The sequence below is a fragment of the Corvus kubaryi genome, unplaced genomic scaffold (assembly GCF_017639235.1).
Source record: "Corvus kubaryi isolate FWS band 111438036 unplaced genomic scaffold, C.kubaryi_AGA036_p1.0 127, whole genome shotgun sequence".
In the NCBI taxonomy this organism is placed as follows: domain Eukaryota; kingdom Metazoa; phylum Chordata; class Aves; order Passeriformes; family Corvidae; genus Corvus; species Corvus kubaryi.
In genome coordinates, this window is record NW_024580662.1 from 228,731 (window position 1) to 248,547 (window position 19,817).

Here is a 19,817-nt window from a genome sequence, read left to right on the forward strand (position 1 = left end):
CATCCATCCATCCATCCATCCATCCCTCCGTCCATCCCTCCATCCATCCCTCCATCCATCCCTCCATCCATCATCCATCCATCCATCCATCATCCATCCATCATCCATCCATCCATCCATCCATCCCTCCATCCATCCCTCCATCCATCATCCATCCATCATCCATCCATCCCTCCATCCATCCCTCCATCCATCCATCCATCCATCCATCCATCCATCCATCCATCCTCCTACACAGGTTGGATTGAGATGATCTTTGATCCCAAACCACTCCATGATTCCATAGATAGTGAGAGGAAAAGGGGAAATGGTTTTAAACTAAAAGAGGGGAGATTTCGATGGGATATTGGGAAGGAATTGTTCCCTGGGAGGGTGGGCAGGCCCTGGCACAGGGTGCCCAGAGCAGCTGGGGCTGCCCCTGGATCCCTGGCATTGCCCAAGGCAAACATTTCCATCCTCCCCTTGTTTACCCAAAGTGGGGAAAAATGTGCTGGAAACACATCCTGGTCCTCCCAGACTAAATTCCCCATCCCAGCTGGGCAGGAGGAGCCCCATTCCCTGTGCCAGGCTCCCAATCCCGCAAGGACGGCAGAGGCAAAAAGGGGGATTTAAAAATAAAAATAAAAATAAAAATAAAAATAAATAAAAACAACCAAGGAAAAACGTCATCCCAGTTCAATTTTCCATAGGGATAAAACCCAACACAACCCTGCTTCTGGAAAGGGAGGCAGGATTCCCTCGCTGCTGGGAATTTTGGCCGGATTAATCCCAGCTGGATCAGGAGGAACTGGCAAAGTGCAGCGGGAGGTGGAACCGGGTCTCACTTCCCTGCTCAGGGCGGGGTTGGCCGTGCTAATCCCCTCATCGAGCAGCATTCCAGCCCTTCCCAGGAGCTGGAAAAGGCGGCCACTCCCTCTAAACCATCGCTGGGATGAACGCGAAGCCCGGGAAGCGCAGGGAGAGCCGGAGGGGCCGTTTAGGTGGGTCTGGATGGTGCTGATCCCTGCCGGCCCCCGGGAAGGACCATTTCCCTCCAGTCCAAAAGGAGTCTCCAGGCGAGGCAGGAGTGGGGAGATGGTTATGGAGCAGATATTCCTTATTTAGGCTCCAAAGGGCTTTGAGGGAGCAGAGAGAACCACGCCTGGTCCATCTCGAGGCTGGGAGCCCTCCAAAACCTGGGAAACATCCACGACAAATTCCTAAATCTGGACATCCCCCCTAATTTTTTTTGCCACTCGGGTTCACTCTCCGTGTTGTCCCACCCTCATTCCTGCTCCAGGAGGCTTGGAAGCCAGCTATTCCTGGGATTCTACCCCTCGCTGCAGGTCCCAGGCTCCCCATCAGCACAACGGGATCAACCCCTGCCCCAAGCAGCCCTTGGCTTCCCAAACCTTTCCCAAAATCCGGGATCTCAGCCCTTCCCACATCGCGGCCCCGCTCAGCATCCCCGCGCAGCTCCTCTCCTTCACCTCTCACCATCTCCTGACCCAGAATTCCTCATTTTCCTCCTTTATCCTGTGCATCCCTTGGTTGGGAGAGCCCAAACCAACCCCTCGAGGCAGAGTTCGTGGAGCATCGGGGCTAATTCCTGCCTCGGGATGCTCGGGAGAATCGCCGGGAGCGATTCCATGCTCAGAGAGGCGAATGCCGACGATTAGGGCCGTAATTTCATGCAGGAATTTGCTAAATATATATTTTTAAAAAAAAAAACAACAACAAAAAAAAGCGCCCAGCGAGTTTGAAGCGTTTAATGCAAATCCCTTTAGGTGTCAATCCCGCCTGAATGGCTCATCCCCGCCTGCTCTGTGGGATCAGTCAAACGCTTATCACCGGCTTTGGGGGAAAAAAAATAGAGGGTTTCAACAGGCGCTGAAAAACAGGAGCAGACACCGGGACAAAGGGCCCGTCACTCCTTTCGGGAGCCGGCGGGGAGAGCAGGGACTGACAGCGGCGTGGGGTGCGGGGAGGATCTTAGAGGATTTCCACAGAAAGGTGCCCGGGGAGGACACGGCTTTGCCCTGTTCGGATGTCCCGGCGTGGTTCAGCGGCTGGAAGAGGAGGATGTGCTGGGAGAAGCTGGAATATGAGCATGGGCACAGTGGGATCCATGCAGGGAGCAAGAACGCAGTGCTCACAGGGCTGTGGTGCTGCTGGAATGTGGCTCATCCCAAAAAGCATCCCAACCGTTCCCCAGCAGTGCTCATCCTCCATTCCCAACTCTTAAAAAACCCTGGAAACGGAGTCAGTACCAACGTGCTCTGCAGGCATTTGTTGTCACTTCCATTCTTACTGCCATTAAAAAATAAAATAAATTCATTAAAATGGGTTTACTTTAAAATTTAGCCCCAAGACAGGAGCTGCCCCTGCAGGTGATGTTTTATTCACCACTTTGCTCCTCGCCAGCACACACCAATTTCCATGCAGGCGTTGCTCTTAAAGGAAGGGAAATAGAGGGGGAGACAAAATAAAAAATCCCCTCATCAGTATTTCAGCTGCGAAGGATTAAAGATCGCCGCTGCCTGGCCGGGAGTGCACAGCCCCGGCCGGGATTCAGCCCCAAAGATTTATGGCTTTTTGGAGTGGTTTAAGTGCACGATCTTCCCGATTCAATCCAAGCAGGGAGCAGGGGAAGGGCTGCCCCCGCAGCAGGGCAGGCGGCTCCAGCAGCAGCTGCTGGAAGGGCAGAAAAAAGGAGGAAAAGCCTCAAATTCGCTCTGGCATTTTTTCATGCAAGAAATACGGAATGATTTGGTTGAAAGGGAGCTTGAAGAGTATTTTATCCCCAACTCTGCCATGGCACGGACACCTCCCACTGTCCCAGGCTGCTCCAAGCCCCATCCAACCTGGATCCTCCCAGGGATCCAGGGGCAGCCACAGCTGCTCTGGGAATTCCATCCCAGCCCCTCCCCACCCTCCCAGGGAACGATTCCTTCCCAATATCCCACCTATCCCTGCCCTCTGGCAGTGGGAAGCCATTCCCTGTGTCCTGTCACTCCCTGCCTTTTCCAAAGCCCCTCTCCAGAAGAACTGCCACTTCTTTTCCCTTCCCGTTCCCATATTGGCACATAGATGGCAAAATCTGACCTTTTCCTTCAAGGATTCCCCAAATAAACCATAAAAAACACCCCTGGATAAGGAGTCTGAGCATTCCCAAACAGGCCTGGGGAGCTGGGATCAAGTCCAGCATGGCTGGAGCCATCTCGGCCAGCAAAGGAGGCACCAGGTCACCTTTGGCACCGGGATAAACACACAGCTCCTGTGCCTGGTGCATTCCCACATCCCAAATCCCCGTGCAGCGAGGATGGCACCAGCTTCTTTAGGATTTTCAGGATTCAAGGCAAGGCCAGTGGATTTTTTGAACCTGCCTGAAGAGCTGAAATTCCTTCATTCTCCACCCAGACCCAAACGAGCTCCACACAATGCTGGAGTTGATATAAAAAACCTGAACACGGAATATCCTCCAGATGTTCCGTTTATCCTCCTCATTCCCATAAAGAGGCAGCAAACCCTCCCTCCCCTGGCCAGAGGAAAAGCAGCTCCTTCATATCAAAGCCTCGGCAGTGAAATATTTATCCAAGTGCCTGTCCCCACTTCCCTGGATGCCTGAATTTCCAGGCTTGGCTCTGACTGATCTATTATTCTCTTTTCCAAGCACAAAGTAGAACTTTTTTATTACAGCTGCAAATTATAAAGCTGGGAAATTCTTTGAAGGGAGTTTGAGCCAAACAGGCTTTTTCCCCCCACCCCTCCTCCTCCTCCTCCTGGAATTCAAGACGGGGCTGCAGGAGCAGCACTGGGAGCAGACACGGGCGGGAAGGAGCTGGAAGAGGTAATTGCCAGGATCCTGGAGCTGGAGCTGTTTCTCATTAAGCCCCGTCTGTTTTCTTGGTTGCCACTGTGACGTTTCTTTGAGGGCCATGCAAGGGCAGCGAGGGTGAGCTGGGGCCAGCCAGGGCTGTGGGCTTGGGTCTCCTTTGGATAGAGGAGCTTCTACAGGGATTCAGCCCAGTCCCATCCACAGATGACACAGCCTCAGCCAGGTGGGCCAGATCCGCCGCCAGACTGGACAGTCATGGAATGGTTTGGGTGGGAAGGGACCTTAAAGCTCATCCAGTGCCCCCCCTGCCGTGGCAGGGACACCTCCCACTGTCCCAGGCTGCTCCAAGCCCCAATGTCCAGCCTGGCCTTGGACACTGCCAGGGATCCAGGGGCAGCCACAGCTGCTCTGGGCACCCTGTGCCAGGGCCTGCCCACCCTCCCAGGGAACAATTCCTTCCCAATATCCCATCCAGCCCTGCCCTCTGGCAGTGGGAAGCCATTCCCTGGGTCCTGTCCCTCCATGCCTTGTCCCCAGTCCCTCTCCAGCTCTCCTGGAGCCCCTTTGGGCCCTGCAAGGGGCTCTGAGCTCTCCCTGGAGCCTTCTCCTCTCCAGGTGAGCACCCCCAGCTCTCCCAGCCTGGCTCCAGAGCAGAGGGGCTCCAGCCCTGGAGCATCCCCGTGGCCTCCTCTGGACTCTGACGCCTGCCCTCCCTGATTTGGTTCTCATCCCACTACTGCCAAGGAATCCCTGGAGCTGCTTGGGCCACCGCAGCGGGTCAGGGGTGGGCTGGCAGGAGGGTGAGGAGATGCTCCCACCGGCCTCTCAAACCACAAAGACGTGAACGGGGGTGCTGCTCCCTGACTCTGCTGCCCAGCTCCAGCTGGAAGAGTGGAGCTGGGAAGAGCCCAGGCTGTGCTAACAATGGTCAGTCCCTCTCCTGGCCACCACCCTGGACACTGCCCGCAGCCCCTGCCCTCTCCGTGCCCTCTGTCCCCCCTGGACAGCCCGGAGGCAGCACACCAGGCAGCAGGAATGCTGTGCCACCTCTCCCAGGATGCTCATCCTGATCTAAATTCATCCTCACGCCCGCCTGGCTTTGAAAGGAGCCTCGACTCCTCATTAAAGGACACGGTGACAAGTTTCTCCTCGGAGCACAGTAAAGCTCCAGCGCCTCTGGATGGAATAGCAGGGCCGTAATTAACATTAATGACACTCCTAAGGAGCGCCACAGCCCGGAGCAGCGGGATCATTCCAGCACGGAGCCAGGTTGGTGGGGGGACCACTCATCACTGTCACCTGGTGCTGTGCAGACCATCCTTTGAGGGAGCTGGACACGTTCCAGGAGCTGTGCACAGCTCCACAGCCCTGGCTCGCCGGCAAAGGCAGCGAGATTAATCAGGGGGATGATTTGGAAGCACAGGGAGAGATGCTGCTCGTTTTGCTCTCCAAATTCCGGCACTTCTGCACTCTCCCCCTTGCAGAAGTTCCAGGCTGGGGCTCTGTTTTCAGGATAAATAACGCAGCACAAAGATCATGGAACCACAGGGTTCTTTAGGTTGGAAAAGACCTTTGAGATCATGGAGTGCACCCCTGTCCCCAGTGCCACATCCACAGGGCTGTTAAATGACTCCACCATGCCCTGCACAGCTGTGCCACCCTGACCACCCTTTCCATGGAGAAATGTTCCCAATGTCCACCCTGCCCCTCCCCAGCCCAGCCTGAGGCCGTTCCCTCTCCTCCTGTCCCTGTTCCCTGAGAGCAGAGCCCGACCCCCCCGGCTGCCCCCTCCTGTCAGGGACTTGTGCAGAGCCACAAGGTCCCCCCTGAGCCTCCTTTGCTCCAGGCTGAGCCCCTTTCCCAGCTCCCTCAGCTGCTCCTGGGGCTCCAGCCCCTTCCCAGCTCCCTTCCCTTCCCTGGACACGCTCCAGCCCCTCAACATCCTTCTTATCACAAGGGACCCAAACCTAACCCCAAGATTTGAGGTGGGACACAGGGGACTGGGATGAGCGAGGTGCCCGCTTGGGAAGATGCTCCGTATGGGTTATTCCCACACGTTGGCACCGTCCTGCTGCATCCACCTGCTCTGCAAACATCAATCTCCTGCTCATCCCCAATGCCAGGAGCCCACCTGCCTTTCCAAACCTGGGGAATGTCAGAGGAGCTGCCTGGACGCCGCTCTCCCGAATCCTGCCCACGCGGAACATCAAACAATCGATCCACCGGCTGGGTGGGAATCGTTACAAGGGGAAACGTCATTATTATCAAGGTTGCAGATAATATGACCCACCATTACTGCAGAATTAATGACCCACCAGGGCCTATTTAGGACCAGCTTAAATGATTAGATCTGAGGCCCAGCCTAAGCATGGGCTGCTCAGTGGTGTGGGGGTGGTGGAGAAGATCTCTGCTCCCAGGTTTTTGGAGGTCTGGGATTCAGTTTTTCACCTCTCTGGCCTCTGCTCCCAGGTTTTTGGGGGTCTGGGATTCAGTTTTTCACCTCTCTGCCTTGATGGCCCCAGTTGGGTGCTGGACTTGGCCAAGTGCCACAGGAAACATCCCGTCCTCGGGAATTTGTTACGTGGGATGGAGAAGAACACCCACAGGATGGAAAGTGTCCAAAGTTAAAGCTGGAAATAATACAAGGGAAAAGGAAAAGGAGAAAATGGGGATGTGCTCTATCAGAAGTTCACATCTGAACTTCATGTCTGACTTCACCCAGCCAGGAAATCCTCACCCCAGCTTGGAAAAAACCCACCAGAAAACCACCTTGGTGCCAACGGGGCTAAAGGGAAGGAAATCAACCCCCAGCAGGCTTTGAACCAACAGGTTTCTCCAGCAGGAAAACATCCACGCCTGGAACGTGGCTGCAACAGCACAGGATAAGGGGAATTCATGGGGAATTTAGCCAAAATCCAGCTGCCTTGAGCTGGAGGAGCCTCCTCCCAGCCCAGACCTGACCTAGGTGCAGCACAAAAATGTCCCGTCCTGGCCAGCAGCTGGAGATCAGCACGTCCCCGGGGCTCAGCCCGGGCGGGTCGTGCTCCGATCTGCCCTCTCCAGCTGCTTCCCAGAGGACGTTCCTTGAGGGCCACGGAGTTCATGGATGCGGCCAGACAGCAGCGTGGCAAAAGGAGCCACAGCTGGGAAGCAGATGAGGGTTTGGGCTCAGCTCCCCTTAGCATGGGTCAGGGGATGAAGGGTGGGTCAGGGGACAGGTCTAAGGAGGGGTCCAAGTATGAAGGATGGGTCCAAGGATGACGGGTGGGTCCAAGGATGGGTCCAAGTATGAAGGATGGGTCCAAGGGCAGGTCTAAAGATGAAGGGTGGGTCCAAGGATGGGTCCAAGGATGACGGGTGGGTCCAAGGATGGGTCCAAGGATGACGGGTGGGTCCAAGGATGGGTCCAAGTGTGAAGGATGGGTCCAAGGGCAGGTCTAAAGATGAAGGGCGGGTCCAAGGATGGGTCCAAGGCTGACGGGCAGGTCTAAGTAGAGGTCAAAGGACCAAGGACAGGCCAAAGGATGGGTCTGAGGGTAACGACCACCCCTCAAGCCTTTGGGCAGGACACCCCGGAGCAGATCCCGCCTCCAGAGATGCATCAGACACCCCTTCCAAGGGTTAACACCCGCCCTTAACGAGCTGGACTTTTTGGCTCCGCAGGCAATGGATTTTTAAGACCTCCCATTCTGAGTTCGGATAATCCCTGACTACTCCAGACTTCCCATTCCGAGTTCGGATAATCCCTGACTACCCCTGCAAGATTCCAACGCCCGTGGAGCTCAGGAGGTGTTAAATGGGCATTATATCATCAGCCACTCTCAATGTTTTGCTTCCGTTTCGGGACCGTTCCCGAGATGTTTGTGGATGGCGGATTTATGGAAGTCAGGGGATCTTTTCAGGAGTAATGTTCCGTACCTCGGAGTTACGGTCAACAGCTGGAGACTCCGTGCAGGGAAATTGGAAGCTGGGAGCTCCAAAAAAATACCAAAAAAAAAAAAAAAAAAACCAAACAAAAAAACCAAAAAATTTAACCCCTGCCTCAGAAGGTCTTGGCACGCAGACGTGATGGATTAAACGCTGGGAATGAGATCCGAAACACAACATTCAAAGGAGTTTATGAGCTGTCAGCGGGAATCAAGCGCTACACGGTGGCCTTGCTCCGGAGGGGACCCGGTCGCTGCTGCTGCTGTCACAAAGAAATGGTGCTGGTTTATTTTCTGTCTGTGCCGAGGTGGAAAAATCCAGCAGGAGCAGCCCTGGAGCACCCTGAGGGCTCCACTCCATCAATCCCGACCCACAGCTCACGGGGAGAGAGTTTTTCCTTCCGCCAAAGTCACCCCTGGCTCCCCAGAGCCCATTTCACCCCATCCTGAGCTCTGGAGGAGATGAAGGGACTGGGGACAAGTGCCAGGACACAGGGAATGGCTTCCCACTGCCAGAGGGCAGGGCTGGATGGGATCTTGGGAAGGAATTGTTCCCTGGGAGGGTGGGGAGGGGCTGGGCTGGAATTCCCAGAGCAGCTGTGGCTGCCCCTGGATCCCTGGCGGTGCCCAAGGCCAGGCTGGACACTGGGGCTTGGAGCAGCACTGGGAGGTGTCTCTGCCCAGGGCAAAGGTGGGACAAGACGGTCCCTGATGTCCCATCCCACCCAAACCATCCCATAAATCAGCCTGAGGGACACCAAGGTCTCTCCTGGGAGGGTTTCAGAAGGGTCCTTGCAGGGAACAGGCAGGATGGGGGTGAATCTCGACCCCAAATCACTCCAGGAAATCCAACGCAGCACTTGGGTTCCCCAGGAGTGTCCCCAAACTCTCGGCTCTCCGAGCCCAGCCCTTCCGTCCATGCTGGAACAGGACACAGGGAACAGAAAGCCCCGATCCAAAGCAACCCAAGAGCCACGGGGCACAACTGAAACCAGCAGGGGTTGATCAGGGAAGGCTCCAAATCCCCTTCCAGGGATGAGCTCCCTCCGGCACTGGACTCGGACACCACGGAATTGTGACATTAAAACAAACCCTCCATCCTCAAATTCCGTGGCCATAAAATAACAATTAGCTGAGAAGAGCCCAGAATTTTTTCCATTTTAATCCACTTTTTATCTGTGCCAGGCATTTTCCACCTCATCCAGGCTAATAAACAACTCCCACTCCAGCAGGGATGCGCTGGAAAAAAAGAAGGAAGAAAGAAGAAGCTGCCTCTTTACCGCACTAATTACAATCCCGAAGCGCTAATGGGATTAGCAGGCAGGATTTAGTGGTTGTCTCCTGCAAAATCATTAAGTGCCATTAGAGAAAATTAACTTCCCTGCTTCTCCAAGAGGTTTTTGGGAATCCGGATCCGACCCGGCGCAGTGGCCCCTGGAGCACAACAGGGCCCTGCCAATATTGGCTGTTCCCTTGATTAATTCCCTAAGGGGGAGTTGGGATTGCCCAGCACCATTGGGAAGGGAGTGCTGGAGATGCTGGGAAAACTGGGTGCAGTCAGGAGAGGAGCAAAGGAATCATGGAATGGTTTGGGAGGGACCTTCGAACCCATCAAGTTCCACCCCTGCCATGGCCAGGGACACCTCTCACTGTCCCAGGCTGCTCCAAGCCCCGTCCAACCTGGCCTGGACATTCCAGGGATCCAGGGACAGCCACAGCTCCTTTGGGAAATTCCTGCACCAGGAAGGTGGAGAGTGATGAGGACAGAGGGGACACCACTGTGTTTGTGTCACCTCGTGGGACATTTCCACCTCCACGCCCGTCCCTGCTCCTTCCCTTTGCAGGAAATTCCAGGCATCCCATTCCCACATGGAATCAGCAGCCAAAAGATTTGATGGTGATGATCTAAACCTCGCCCCAGCTCCACGTCAGGGTGACCACGAGGGCTGGAAGTCCCTGCCCTTGGAATGAGATCAGCTTTAAAGTCCCTTCCAACCCTAAACCTTGATTCCTTTGATCCTCGCCTGACTGCATCCAGTTTTCCCAGTGTCTCCAGTGCTCCCTTCCCGGTGGTGCCGGGCAACTTTAACTCAGGATCATCAGGGAATATCCGATGCCCACCCTGGGGATCAAACAGGGGGAGCTGTGCCCTCAGCCAGACCTTCTCTAGTGAGGGCAGAGCATGGATCGGGAGCTGGAACGGCGATAAAAGCAGGAGGAGGGAGAGGCTGCTCCCTGGGAATGCGGGAATTCTCTCTGGGAATGGCGGGATGCCCCCTGGGGACACGGGGGTGCTCCTGGGGACCGACCAAAACAAACACTTTCTTTCCGGTGCCGAAGCACGAGGGCGAGGGTGGCCTTCCAGGAGGCATTTCCCAGCTGAAATGGCTTCGTTTCCAACAGCTAAAAGCCTTTGGAGACCAAAAATTCCCAGCTCAGGGAAAAAGGGGGACGGATGATCACCCGCATTTCGTGCAGAGACCGCAGCCACAGCCCGGGGAACAAGTGACACCGCGATGCTGAGGCCACCAGACACAGCTGCCAGCCCCAAACCCGCTCTGGTCCCCTCTGCCCCAACAAGGGGAGCTCCGGGTCTGGCACTGGGAGCATCTCAGTGGACTGAACTCTTCCCGTGTCCCAGCTGGAGCTGCCCAAACATCACGGATAGCCCGGAGGGTCGGAGCCCTGCCAGGGTATCCAGGCTCCCTCCACATCCCTCAGGGGACTCTTCCCGGGATTCCGGCACGGCCTTTCTATCCTCAAGAACGCCAAATTTTGGGACAGGAAGAGCAGTTCGTCCTGGGATCCTGTTTTGGGAGCCAGCGTGGAGCAGCTCCATCCCAATACATCCTCAGGGGGCGGAGGGGGTGTCCCAAAGTGGCACCGGTGCCCTCCGCCACGCCACGCCGAGGCGTTGTCTGAGCGCGGCCACCAGAAGGGGTGGGAAGGGATGGAGAGTAGGGAATGTAGCGACGCCAGGGAATCCTTTCCCTGCACAGCAGCAGCCTCTGCCGGCCCCGGAGCCGCAGAGCAGGAGCAGCGGGAATGCGGCAGAGCGCGGAGAGCGCGCCCCGAACGCCGCCAGGGATGGAACAGATCCCGGCGGGGTCTCCAGAATATAAACCGTCCTCTCCATAAGGATTTCTAAATCCCTAAATCCACTTTTCAGCTGGAGGGTGATGATTCCAATCTCTCTCCAGCGGGCACTCACCCTCCCCACGCAGCTCTCACGGCCGTTCCCGTGCAGCAGCTGGAAAATCCAGCCCTCCCATCCCACATTCCAAAATGCCAGGGCTTTGCCAGCCAACAGTCCTGGAGCCCCTGGGTGCTCCTCACCCCCCCCCCCCCCCAAAAATGAGATCCCGGAGCAGCAGACCGACACCATCCCACAACATCCCTGCGAAAAGAGTTTTCCACATGAAACCCCCGAACAAAACCCCGCCATTTAGGGATAAAAGCCCTTTTCCCAAGGCGCTGGGATGAGCTCCATCCCCCCCAGCACGCACCAGCACCCGGCGGGCACCACTTACTTGGGGGTGTGCGCCTCATCCACGCGGTGCCCCAGCTGGAACTCGTGGGATTTGCTGCGGTGCAGCGCCGTGAATCCCGGGATGAGGTGGATCAGCTTCCGCGACGAGGGCGGGGGCGTCCCGGGGGGCTTCAGTTTGTTCCTGCGGCGCACGGGCGGCGTCCCCGGCGGCGTCATGGTGGTGACGATGTTGGGGGTGCGCGGGGGGGTGTGCGCGGCGTGGCGCTGCCGCGGGGACGGTGGCAGGGAGCGGTGGCCGGACTCCAGGGGTGGGCAGAGCCCCGGGTGACCCTCCACGGTCAGGCGGTCCACGTGTGTGTACATGGGGCCGTGGGACGAGCTGGCGTGGCAGTGGTGCTGCCCGCACTTGGGCTGGATCTTGGGGCTGGGGTGCGTCCTGCCCCAGGGTCCCGTCTCGGGGGGGCATCCGGGGCTGTTCTCCTTGCCCGGCTCCGTGCTGGGCCACTGGATGGTCCAATCCTGCTTGGAGAGGCTCCCGCCTGGATAGGGCACAGAGACACGGCCATGAGGTGGGGCAGAAGCTGGGAATGCCCTGCTCAGCCCTGGAGATGCTGGGATCACATCCCTGGAAGTGTTCAAGGGTTGGACGGGGCTTGGCGTAACCTGGTTGAGGGGAAGGGGTCGCTGCCCGCGGAATGAGATGAGCCTAAAGGTCCCTTCCCACCCAAACCATTCCGTGATTGATTCTATCCTGGCTCTGCATCCCAGCGAGAAACTTCTCTGTGTTATGGAATCCTGGAATGGTTTGGGTGGGAAGGGACCTTAAGGATCATCTCATTCCGTGGGCACGGACACCTCCCACTGTCCCAGGCTGCTCCCAGCCCCAATGTCCAGCCTGGCCTTGGACACTTCCAGGGATCCAGGGGCAGCCACAGCTGCTCTGGGCACCCTGTGCCAGGGCCTGCCCACCCTCCCAGGGAACAATTCCTTCCCAATCTCCCATCCAGCCCTGCCCTCTGGCACTGGGAAGCCATTCCCTGGGTCTTGTCCCTCCATGCCTTGTCCCCAGTCCCTCTCCAGCTCTCCTGGAGCCCCTTTAGGCCCTGCAAGGGGCTCTGAGCTCTCCCTGGAGCCTTCTCCTCTCCAGGTGAGCACCCCCAGCTCTCCCAGCCTGGCTCCAGAGCAGAGGGGCTCCAGCCCTTGGAGCAGCTCCGTGGCCTCCTCTGGACTCCTCCAGCAGCTCCAGGTGCTTCCTGTGCTGGGCCCCAGGGCTGGGGCAGCTCTGCAGGTGGGGTCTCACCTGGGCAGGGCAGAGGGGCAGAATCCCCCTCGCTGTCCTTGCTGCCCACACTGGGGAGCTCACCCCAGGGCAGGGCGCTTTGGGGTCCCAGCTCTCACCCACCAGCACCCCCAAATCCGTCTCCCAGGGCTGCTCCCCGTGCAGCTCCAAGATGTTCCCTGCGGGAAACGCGTTCCCAGCCAGCCCCGGCGATGCAGGAGCTCTGCCAATGTCCGCATCAAAGCCACACTGCCGGTGCCACCACAACGGGACGGTGCCACCCAGCCCGGGCAGCCCCAGGGCACAGAGGGCACTCACCGGACTTGTGGACGCTGCGGAGGCAGGACAGGGAGGCGTTCAGCCGCGCACACTCCTCGCTGTTGGCCCCAAACTTCTCCACGGTGGCACAGACCTGGTCATCGGTCATGTCCAGCAGATCCTCCAGGCTCAGCTGCCCGGGGGCGATTTCCTGAGGGAGGAATGGGGCAGGAATGGGTCAGGAATGAGGAAGGAAGAACGAACTACCCTGGAGCATCCTCTAAACCTCGGGGAACACCAGTGAGAATCCCTTTTCCTCAGGTCACGGCCCCAAACCCATCCATTTTCCACCTGAATCTCCAAGAAAAACCTGGAGAAACAAGCTTTACCTCCAGTTTTCCCACGCTTTTAGGGATATCCGGACCCAGCTGAACATCTGGGAGCACCAGGAAAACCCATCCCTGATTGGGAACGTGCAGGACTGTGACCTCCGTTCCGGAATTCCCTTTTCCCTGGAGGCGGGATCGCCTTTGGGTGCCACCCACCCACCTGCAGGAGCCCGGGGCGCGGCAGCAGGACACTGATGGCGACATGGGGGACGTCCCCACTGCAGCGGGGTCCGCGTGGCACCCACTGGGAGCAGCAGTGGGGTGTCCTCGCCGGTGGGCGGGGTGGAGAATCCACAAAATCCTGAAAAATCCTTCCTTTTCCGGGTGGGAATGCCCAGCCCGTACCTCCATCACCTCCTTGCGGATGTCGACGATGCGGAACCAGTGCAGGAGCTGGGGGAAGCCCTCCAGTTTGGCGTTGCGCTCCTGCAGGGCCACCTTCCTCTTGCAGGACAGCTGCCGGCTGAAATACTTCACCAGTTTGCTCTGGAAAAGAAGGGAAAACCCTCCTGGGATCCCCCACGGGCAGCTGGGGGTCAGCTCTCGCCCTGCCCCATGCCAAGGTTCCCAAATCTGCCCCAAAACACAGCCCTGCCGAGCTCCTGCAGCCCAGAGCATCGAGGTTTGGTGGCCAGGAGGGAACTTCCCTCCCCAAAAAAAGCCTTTTCTTGGCTCCTTCATCCCCAAACTCGGCGCTGGGGTCTCGTTCAGGGGGTGGGCAGCCCTCGGCACCCCCCCCCAAGTGGGATGTGAGGGGGACGGGGGGGACGAGCACCACTGTTGCCACAAACGCTGCCCCGTCCCAGTGCTGTCCAGCCACCCCCAGGAAGCTTTTCCCGCTTTTATTCCCAGCCTCAGGGCCAAGGGACCCCCAAAGGACACAGTTCCCCCTCTTACACCGGAGTTTAGTGCCAAGGACCCCCCAAAAACCCCCCAAAGGCCACGCTCCCCCCTCTTACACCCCCACAAAAACCCTACAAGGGAACCAGCCACGGCATCCCATCCCAAGGCTGCAACGCGGCGTTTTCTCCTCATTCCCCCCTCACCACCCCAAATCTCCCTCACCAGATCCATCCCCCCTCTCTCTGCTCCTCTGTACCCCCATCCCTGCTCTGATCATCCCCAAAACCCCCCCAAATCCTCGCACCCCGAGGCCGAAGCCGTTCCCAGCCGCAGCCCGGCAGCTCCCAAAATAAAGCTGCTGAGCGCCTGCCCTCCTTTCCCGGGAATGTAGAGCAGGGCTGGGAAGCTGCTGGGATTTCCTGCTCCCGGTTTTGCAGCTGGGTAATTCCCCGGCGCCGGCAGCACGGGATGGAGCTGTGCCCCTGCTCCCGCACACCCCAAAAACAGACGCATAAAATTCGGGATGGAGTTTGGGATGGAGAGACGAGGGGAGAACCAAGAACTGTGGGATTTGGAAGCTTTCCCATCTCTCCCGGTCCTTTCCCCCGTGGTGACCCACTGGTGATGCCCACAGGGGTTGACATCACCCCCAAATCGCCCCCTCCAGGGGGGTGACGGCCGTGCCAGGAGCTGCGGACAGGGGTGTCACTCCCCCCCGGCAGCTTCTCCCGAGCCCCAGCCTGGCTGCCAGAGATGAATTCCCGAAAATTAACCCCCAAAAGCGAGGCAGGAACAGCAGAGAGCCTGACCGGGGGGGCTGCAGGGAGCCCTCAGCTCTGCAGAGCCCTGCCTCGCTCCCAGAGCTGATTTTTAAGGGAAAACACTCCCAAAACGGACAATCAAAGGTTTAAGGATCAGCCTGGATCTCGCATCCCGAACACGCTCCAGGCTCTTGGAGCTGAAGCAGCCCCGGGCACCTCGAACGTGCCCAGAGGCAGCTCCTGCCTCCCAAAAAATGCCCTTGCACGGACACAGCTGCAGCAAAACACCGAGAAAAGAAATTCAAAAAAATCCCTCGTCCTGTCCTCCATTCCGCCGCTCCAGGTGGGATCCCAGAGGGAATAAAGGTGATGCCTGAGGCACCACGGCGTCACCAGTGCCAAAATCAGGGAGCTGGGGACAGGGCAGCCCCCGCCACCGCCGTGCAGAGGTGAGCTGGGAATGGGGAAAAGGAAGGAATTTTAATTTCCAGGTGGAGGAAATTCACACCCACAGAACCCTTGAGTGACAGGAGGGGTCATTTTTACCCCAAAATAGGACCCCGCTGGGACCCCCAGATGCTCCAGTCCATGGGTTTGCTCCAGCCAGGGGAAAAAAAAAGCCCAAAAACCCTTCTGGAAAATCCCAAAGCCCTCGGTGTTTTGCTGGGGCTGGAATGGGGAGGGACGGAGACGGCCCCATCCCGCAGGGAAAAATCCCCATCCCGCAGGGAAAATCCCATCCGGAGGAGCTGCTCTGGCTCCTGCTCATCCCGGGATGGAGCAGAGGTGGGAAATGCCGCGTGCCTGCTGTGGCACAGCCTCCCCCTTCTCCTCCGTGCCTCAGTTTCCCCACCTGGAAGAGGGCAGGGGGCGCAAGGAGAGGGGTGGGAATCCCGCGGATCTCCCCCTTCCCGCTGCTGGAATTTGCTGCTGGTCCAGCTGGGGATGCTGCCGGGGATGATCCAAAACCCTTTTCCTGTGGAGCTGGGGGTTGTTTCCCAAACCTTTCCAGCGCCTCTCCCTGCTCCAGCACTGCCCGGGGGAACGGCAGGAGCGATGCTCTGATACAAAGAAGTGAAACCGCCAGGATTCCCTTCCCTTTGGAGGCTCCAGCAGCTCCTGGAACCGCCCCCCCCCCCAAGCTCCTCGGAAAACAACGTCCCTGCTGCCCCGGGGGTGGGTGCTGGGACGGGAGCGATGTCCCCTCTCCACGGCACCTTGGGTGACCCCAGCAAGGCGAGGGGCCGGGATCACCCAGGGCTGGAGCTGGATTTCCCATCCCAACCCTTCCCATCACCCCGAGCAGGAATTTTCCCTCGGGTCATCCCAAACCCAGCACGGCCGCGAGCGGCTGCTCCCCACCCCACCCCCACTCCGAGCCGGTCTCCAAGGAGCGGGAGGGCGGCTGTTCCCCCCTGGAATGGGATCCCTGACGTCAGCCGGGCTGGCGACAGCACCGGCCCTGCCTGGAGACCGGGACAGGCGGTGGAAAATCCAGGAGGGGCAAGTTCATTCACCTGGCAGCCCGTGAGCCGCCGGGAATGCCCATCCCATCCCATCCCATCCCATCCCATCCCATCTCAGCAGGATCCCAGCACATGCCATGGAGTGAGGGGTTCCTCTGGAGCCCTAAACTTCCTTCTCCACGAAGCAGAGATGCGCCCGGAGCGACTCTTCCCCGGCTCCCACCGAGGGGCTCATTATTCCAGAGGCACCTGGAGCAGCCTGGGGCTGGGGAATTCCTTGCCACGGTTCTGTTTTCCCTCTCAGGGCTCTCCCAAGACCCTGCTGGGCTCCTGGGATGTCTCTGGCTCTGCGCACCCTTTATTTCGGGAGATGCTAAATGGTCCCTGGGGATTTTGTCGGGAATACAGGAGCCGAAATGTCTCCATCCAGCATCCTGGGAGGATCCAGCTGTGGGAGAAGTGTGCTGTGCTCACCCGTGGTGTGAGACACCAGAGAATCCACACATTCGGGCAGTGAGAATCATAAAATCATGGAATTGGAAGGACCTTAAAACTCATCCAGTTCCACCCCCTGGGCAGGGACACCTTCCACTGTCCCAGGCTGCTCCAAGCCCCAATGTCCAGCCTGGCCTTGGGCACTTCCAGGGATCCAGGGGCAGCCACAGCTTCTCTGGACAAATCCCAGTGCTGGGACAGCATCTCCACAGCCCGTGGAGCTTTGGGAATGGCCACAGCTCTTTCCTCGGAGCCTCTTCCCATCCTCACCCACGTGTTCACACAACGTCCTGGGCGGGTTCCCCGTTCTCGGCAGGAGCACGGCAGCCCAGGGACAGGGGATTGTTGATCCCGGGGTTATCCTTGGAGCCATCCACCAGGTTCTGGGAGCCCTGCCCCACATTTTGACATTGGGATGGGTTTAACCCCCCAGACAGAACGGCGCTGTGGGACAGCCGGGAATATCGCCCAGCTCTGAGCAAGTTTTCCTTCTGCTGTTCCCAAACTCCACCGAATGCAGCACCCCCCGTCCATAGTCACACCCCAACCCCCAAATTTAGACCCATAAAGCCCAACTGCCACACTCAGACAGGGGCAAAACCCCACAGCCTGGGCAGGGCTGAGGGATGAACACTCAGATCCCTCTGGATGCCACCCCACAGGAAGCAAACCAGCCCCGATTCCCACTGTTTGATCCCAGCCGCTGCCTTGGCTCCTGCTGGAGCCTGTCCCAAGGCACAAGCAAGACCCAAAACACCTCCCAGCCCCAAGGATTGCCACTGGAACCAGGCTGCAGCTGTGGCACCCGTCCCAAAAAACACTGCACGGCGGGACACAGGAGGATGGGAGCTCACATCTACCCTAAAGTGGCTTAAAACCGAAAAAAGAAAGGAAAAACTTCTATTAATCCAGCAAAACCAGGGTTCAGCCTATGAAGATTAACCAAAAAAACCCATGGATTCACCCGTTCTATTCCAGCCTCGTGCTGACACAAGGGCTGGGCACTGTCCCCAGCGCCCTCCCAGTGCCCTCCCAGTGCCACATCCCAGCTCACCGCTCCCTTTGCCATGGCAGTGCCCGGGCCGGGAACAGTGCCCAGGGGAAGGGAAGAGGCACCGAGCGTGGCCTCGGAGTCTGTGTCACGTCCTTGGGACGTGGTGGTGGCAGCAGGGCCTCAGGGACACAGAGACTCGGGGACTCGGGGACTCAGGGCCAAGCTCCGCTCCTGCTGACGCTGGTGGCAACCCAGGACAACACCAGGAGCCAGTCCAGGGCTGGCATCGTGAATCTGGCCCTGGATTCACTCCCCTCATGGGAATCACTCTGGTTTAGAAGTGAAAAACAACAGGAGAGTGTCAGCAGGGCTGTCCTTGGCTGGCACATCCCAAACTCCCGGTTTGGGGGTGTTTTAGGGATGGCAATGCGAGGGCTCCCTGTGGCTGGCACTGAGTGATCCATAGGGGCTGGAGAGGTGCTTCCCTGTGAGCATTTGTAGGGTAACATCCCTCTGATTACCCCCAAACTCTTCATCCAGCCCCTTTGGGCTGCCCCAGTGACACCGGGATGCCGGGAAGGAGCATCCCACTCGGATGGCATCCCCCCAAAAACCCCCCAAACCCTTCATCCAGCCCCTTTGGGCTGCCCCAGTGACACTGGGATGCCGGGAAGGAGCATCCCACCAGGATGGCTCCACCATGCTCCCCTCCGTGTCCGTGGGACAGAGACAGGGAATCCTCAACAAGGCCATCAATCCGTGTGGGATGAGCTCCTGGAGTCCTGCCCCTCCTGGCAGGTTCTCCTGGGGATTTGGAGCCTGCCTGCATCCCAAAAAGTCTCCGGCACACCCCAAAAGCACTGTTATCCCCCTCCCGAGGTTGCTCCAGGACCAACAGCTGGGATGGGATGGGACAGGGCTTGGATCAAGGGGAGATGACAGCAGGGTGGGAGCGGGAATGAACACAAGTTGGGATGCAGAGCAGGGAGCTGCACCCCAAACCCAGGGTCTCCCCACGACTGGCACAGCAGTGACGTGGTGATGTCCCCCTTGCTCCCACAGCACTCGGGAATTTTGGAAGCAGGACAGGGTGTTCCAGTCACGGTCCAGAGCCAACAGCTGCCCCACAGAGGAGTTGCAGGACCAGCCAAAAGGCCTGAGTGGGATCAGGCTCCGAAATCCCCCCACCCACAGCCCCGGCTCCGCGTCAGCCGCCCCCACAGCACCAGCACGGCCCCGCCGGCGTCTCCCCAGGGTCACGGCCTCGCTTCTCCCCGCTGTGCGCCAGCTGCAGGGATCCTGCTCAGCCCTGGGAATCCCTGGCCGTTCCCTGCCCACCCCAGCCCACCGACCTCCTACTGAACCGTGGATTCACCCCAGCTGGGGCTCTGCACGCTCCAAGGGGAGCCTTATCCCCTTGGAGGCAGGAGTGGGGCCGGGGGGATGCCGCCCGGTGGGAGGGATGCAGGTGGATTGGAGGGGATGCAGGTGGGCCAGGGGGATGAGGTGGGGAGGAGGGATACAGGTGGGCCAGGAGGATGCAGCTCAGGGAAAGGGATTCAGCCAGGCCCCGGGGGCTGCAGCCCCGTGGAAGGGATGCAGGTGGGCCGAGGGGATGCTGCCTGGTGGAAGGGATGCAGCCAGGCCCGTGGGATGCAGCCTGCCAGCAGGAACGCAGGTGGGCCGAGGGGATGCACTCCAGGGAAAGGGATGCAGCCGGGCTGGGGGGATGGAGCCGGGCAGCAGGGATGCAGGTGGGCCGAGGGGATGCAGCCCGGCTGGAGCAGGAGCCTGGAGGAAGGGATGCGGCCGGGCCGGGGGATGCAGGAAGGGGGAAGGGATGCAGGTGGGCCGGGGGATGCCGCCTGCCGGGGCGGTGAGAGCCGGGGGAGGGACGCGGCCGGGCCGGGGGATGCCGGGGGATACCGGGGGGATACCGAGGGAATACCGGGGGGCTGCGGCCGGGGCCGGGCCGCCCCCGTGGGTCCCGGCAGGAGCGTTCGGTGGTCCCGGACCCACCTCGGGGCCACCTGCAGAGCGCGCAGCCTCACTCGGGCGCACCGCAGCGCCGCGGGGGAACCCGCCGCGGCCCGGGGGGG

At 59.0% G+C, this 19,817-nt stretch overlaps 1 protein-coding gene across 3 annotated transcripts in view; it reads right to left on the reverse strand.

The window, feature by feature from the left end:
- KSR2 (kinase suppressor of ras 2) overlaps window positions 1-13,665 on the reverse strand; it is a 63,154-nt gene extending 49,489 nt beyond the window's left edge. For 2 of the 3 annotated variants that reach the window (XM_042023022.1, XM_042023030.1), the window contains exons 1-3: window positions 13,505-13,665; window positions 12,831-12,981; window positions 11,274-11,772 (exon numbers count right to left, since the gene is read on the reverse strand). In XM_042023022.1, coding sequence (XP_041878956.1) covers window positions 11,274-11,772; window positions 12,831-12,981; window positions 13,505-13,510 — 656 coding nt within the window. In that variant the 5' untranslated portion in view covers window positions 13,511-13,665. The remainder of the gene's footprint in view (window positions 1-11,273; window positions 11,773-12,830; window positions 12,982-13,504) is intronic. The other variant, XM_042023014.1, reaches the window with a different exon arrangement.
- Window positions 13,666-19,817: the final 6,152 nt, after the last annotated feature.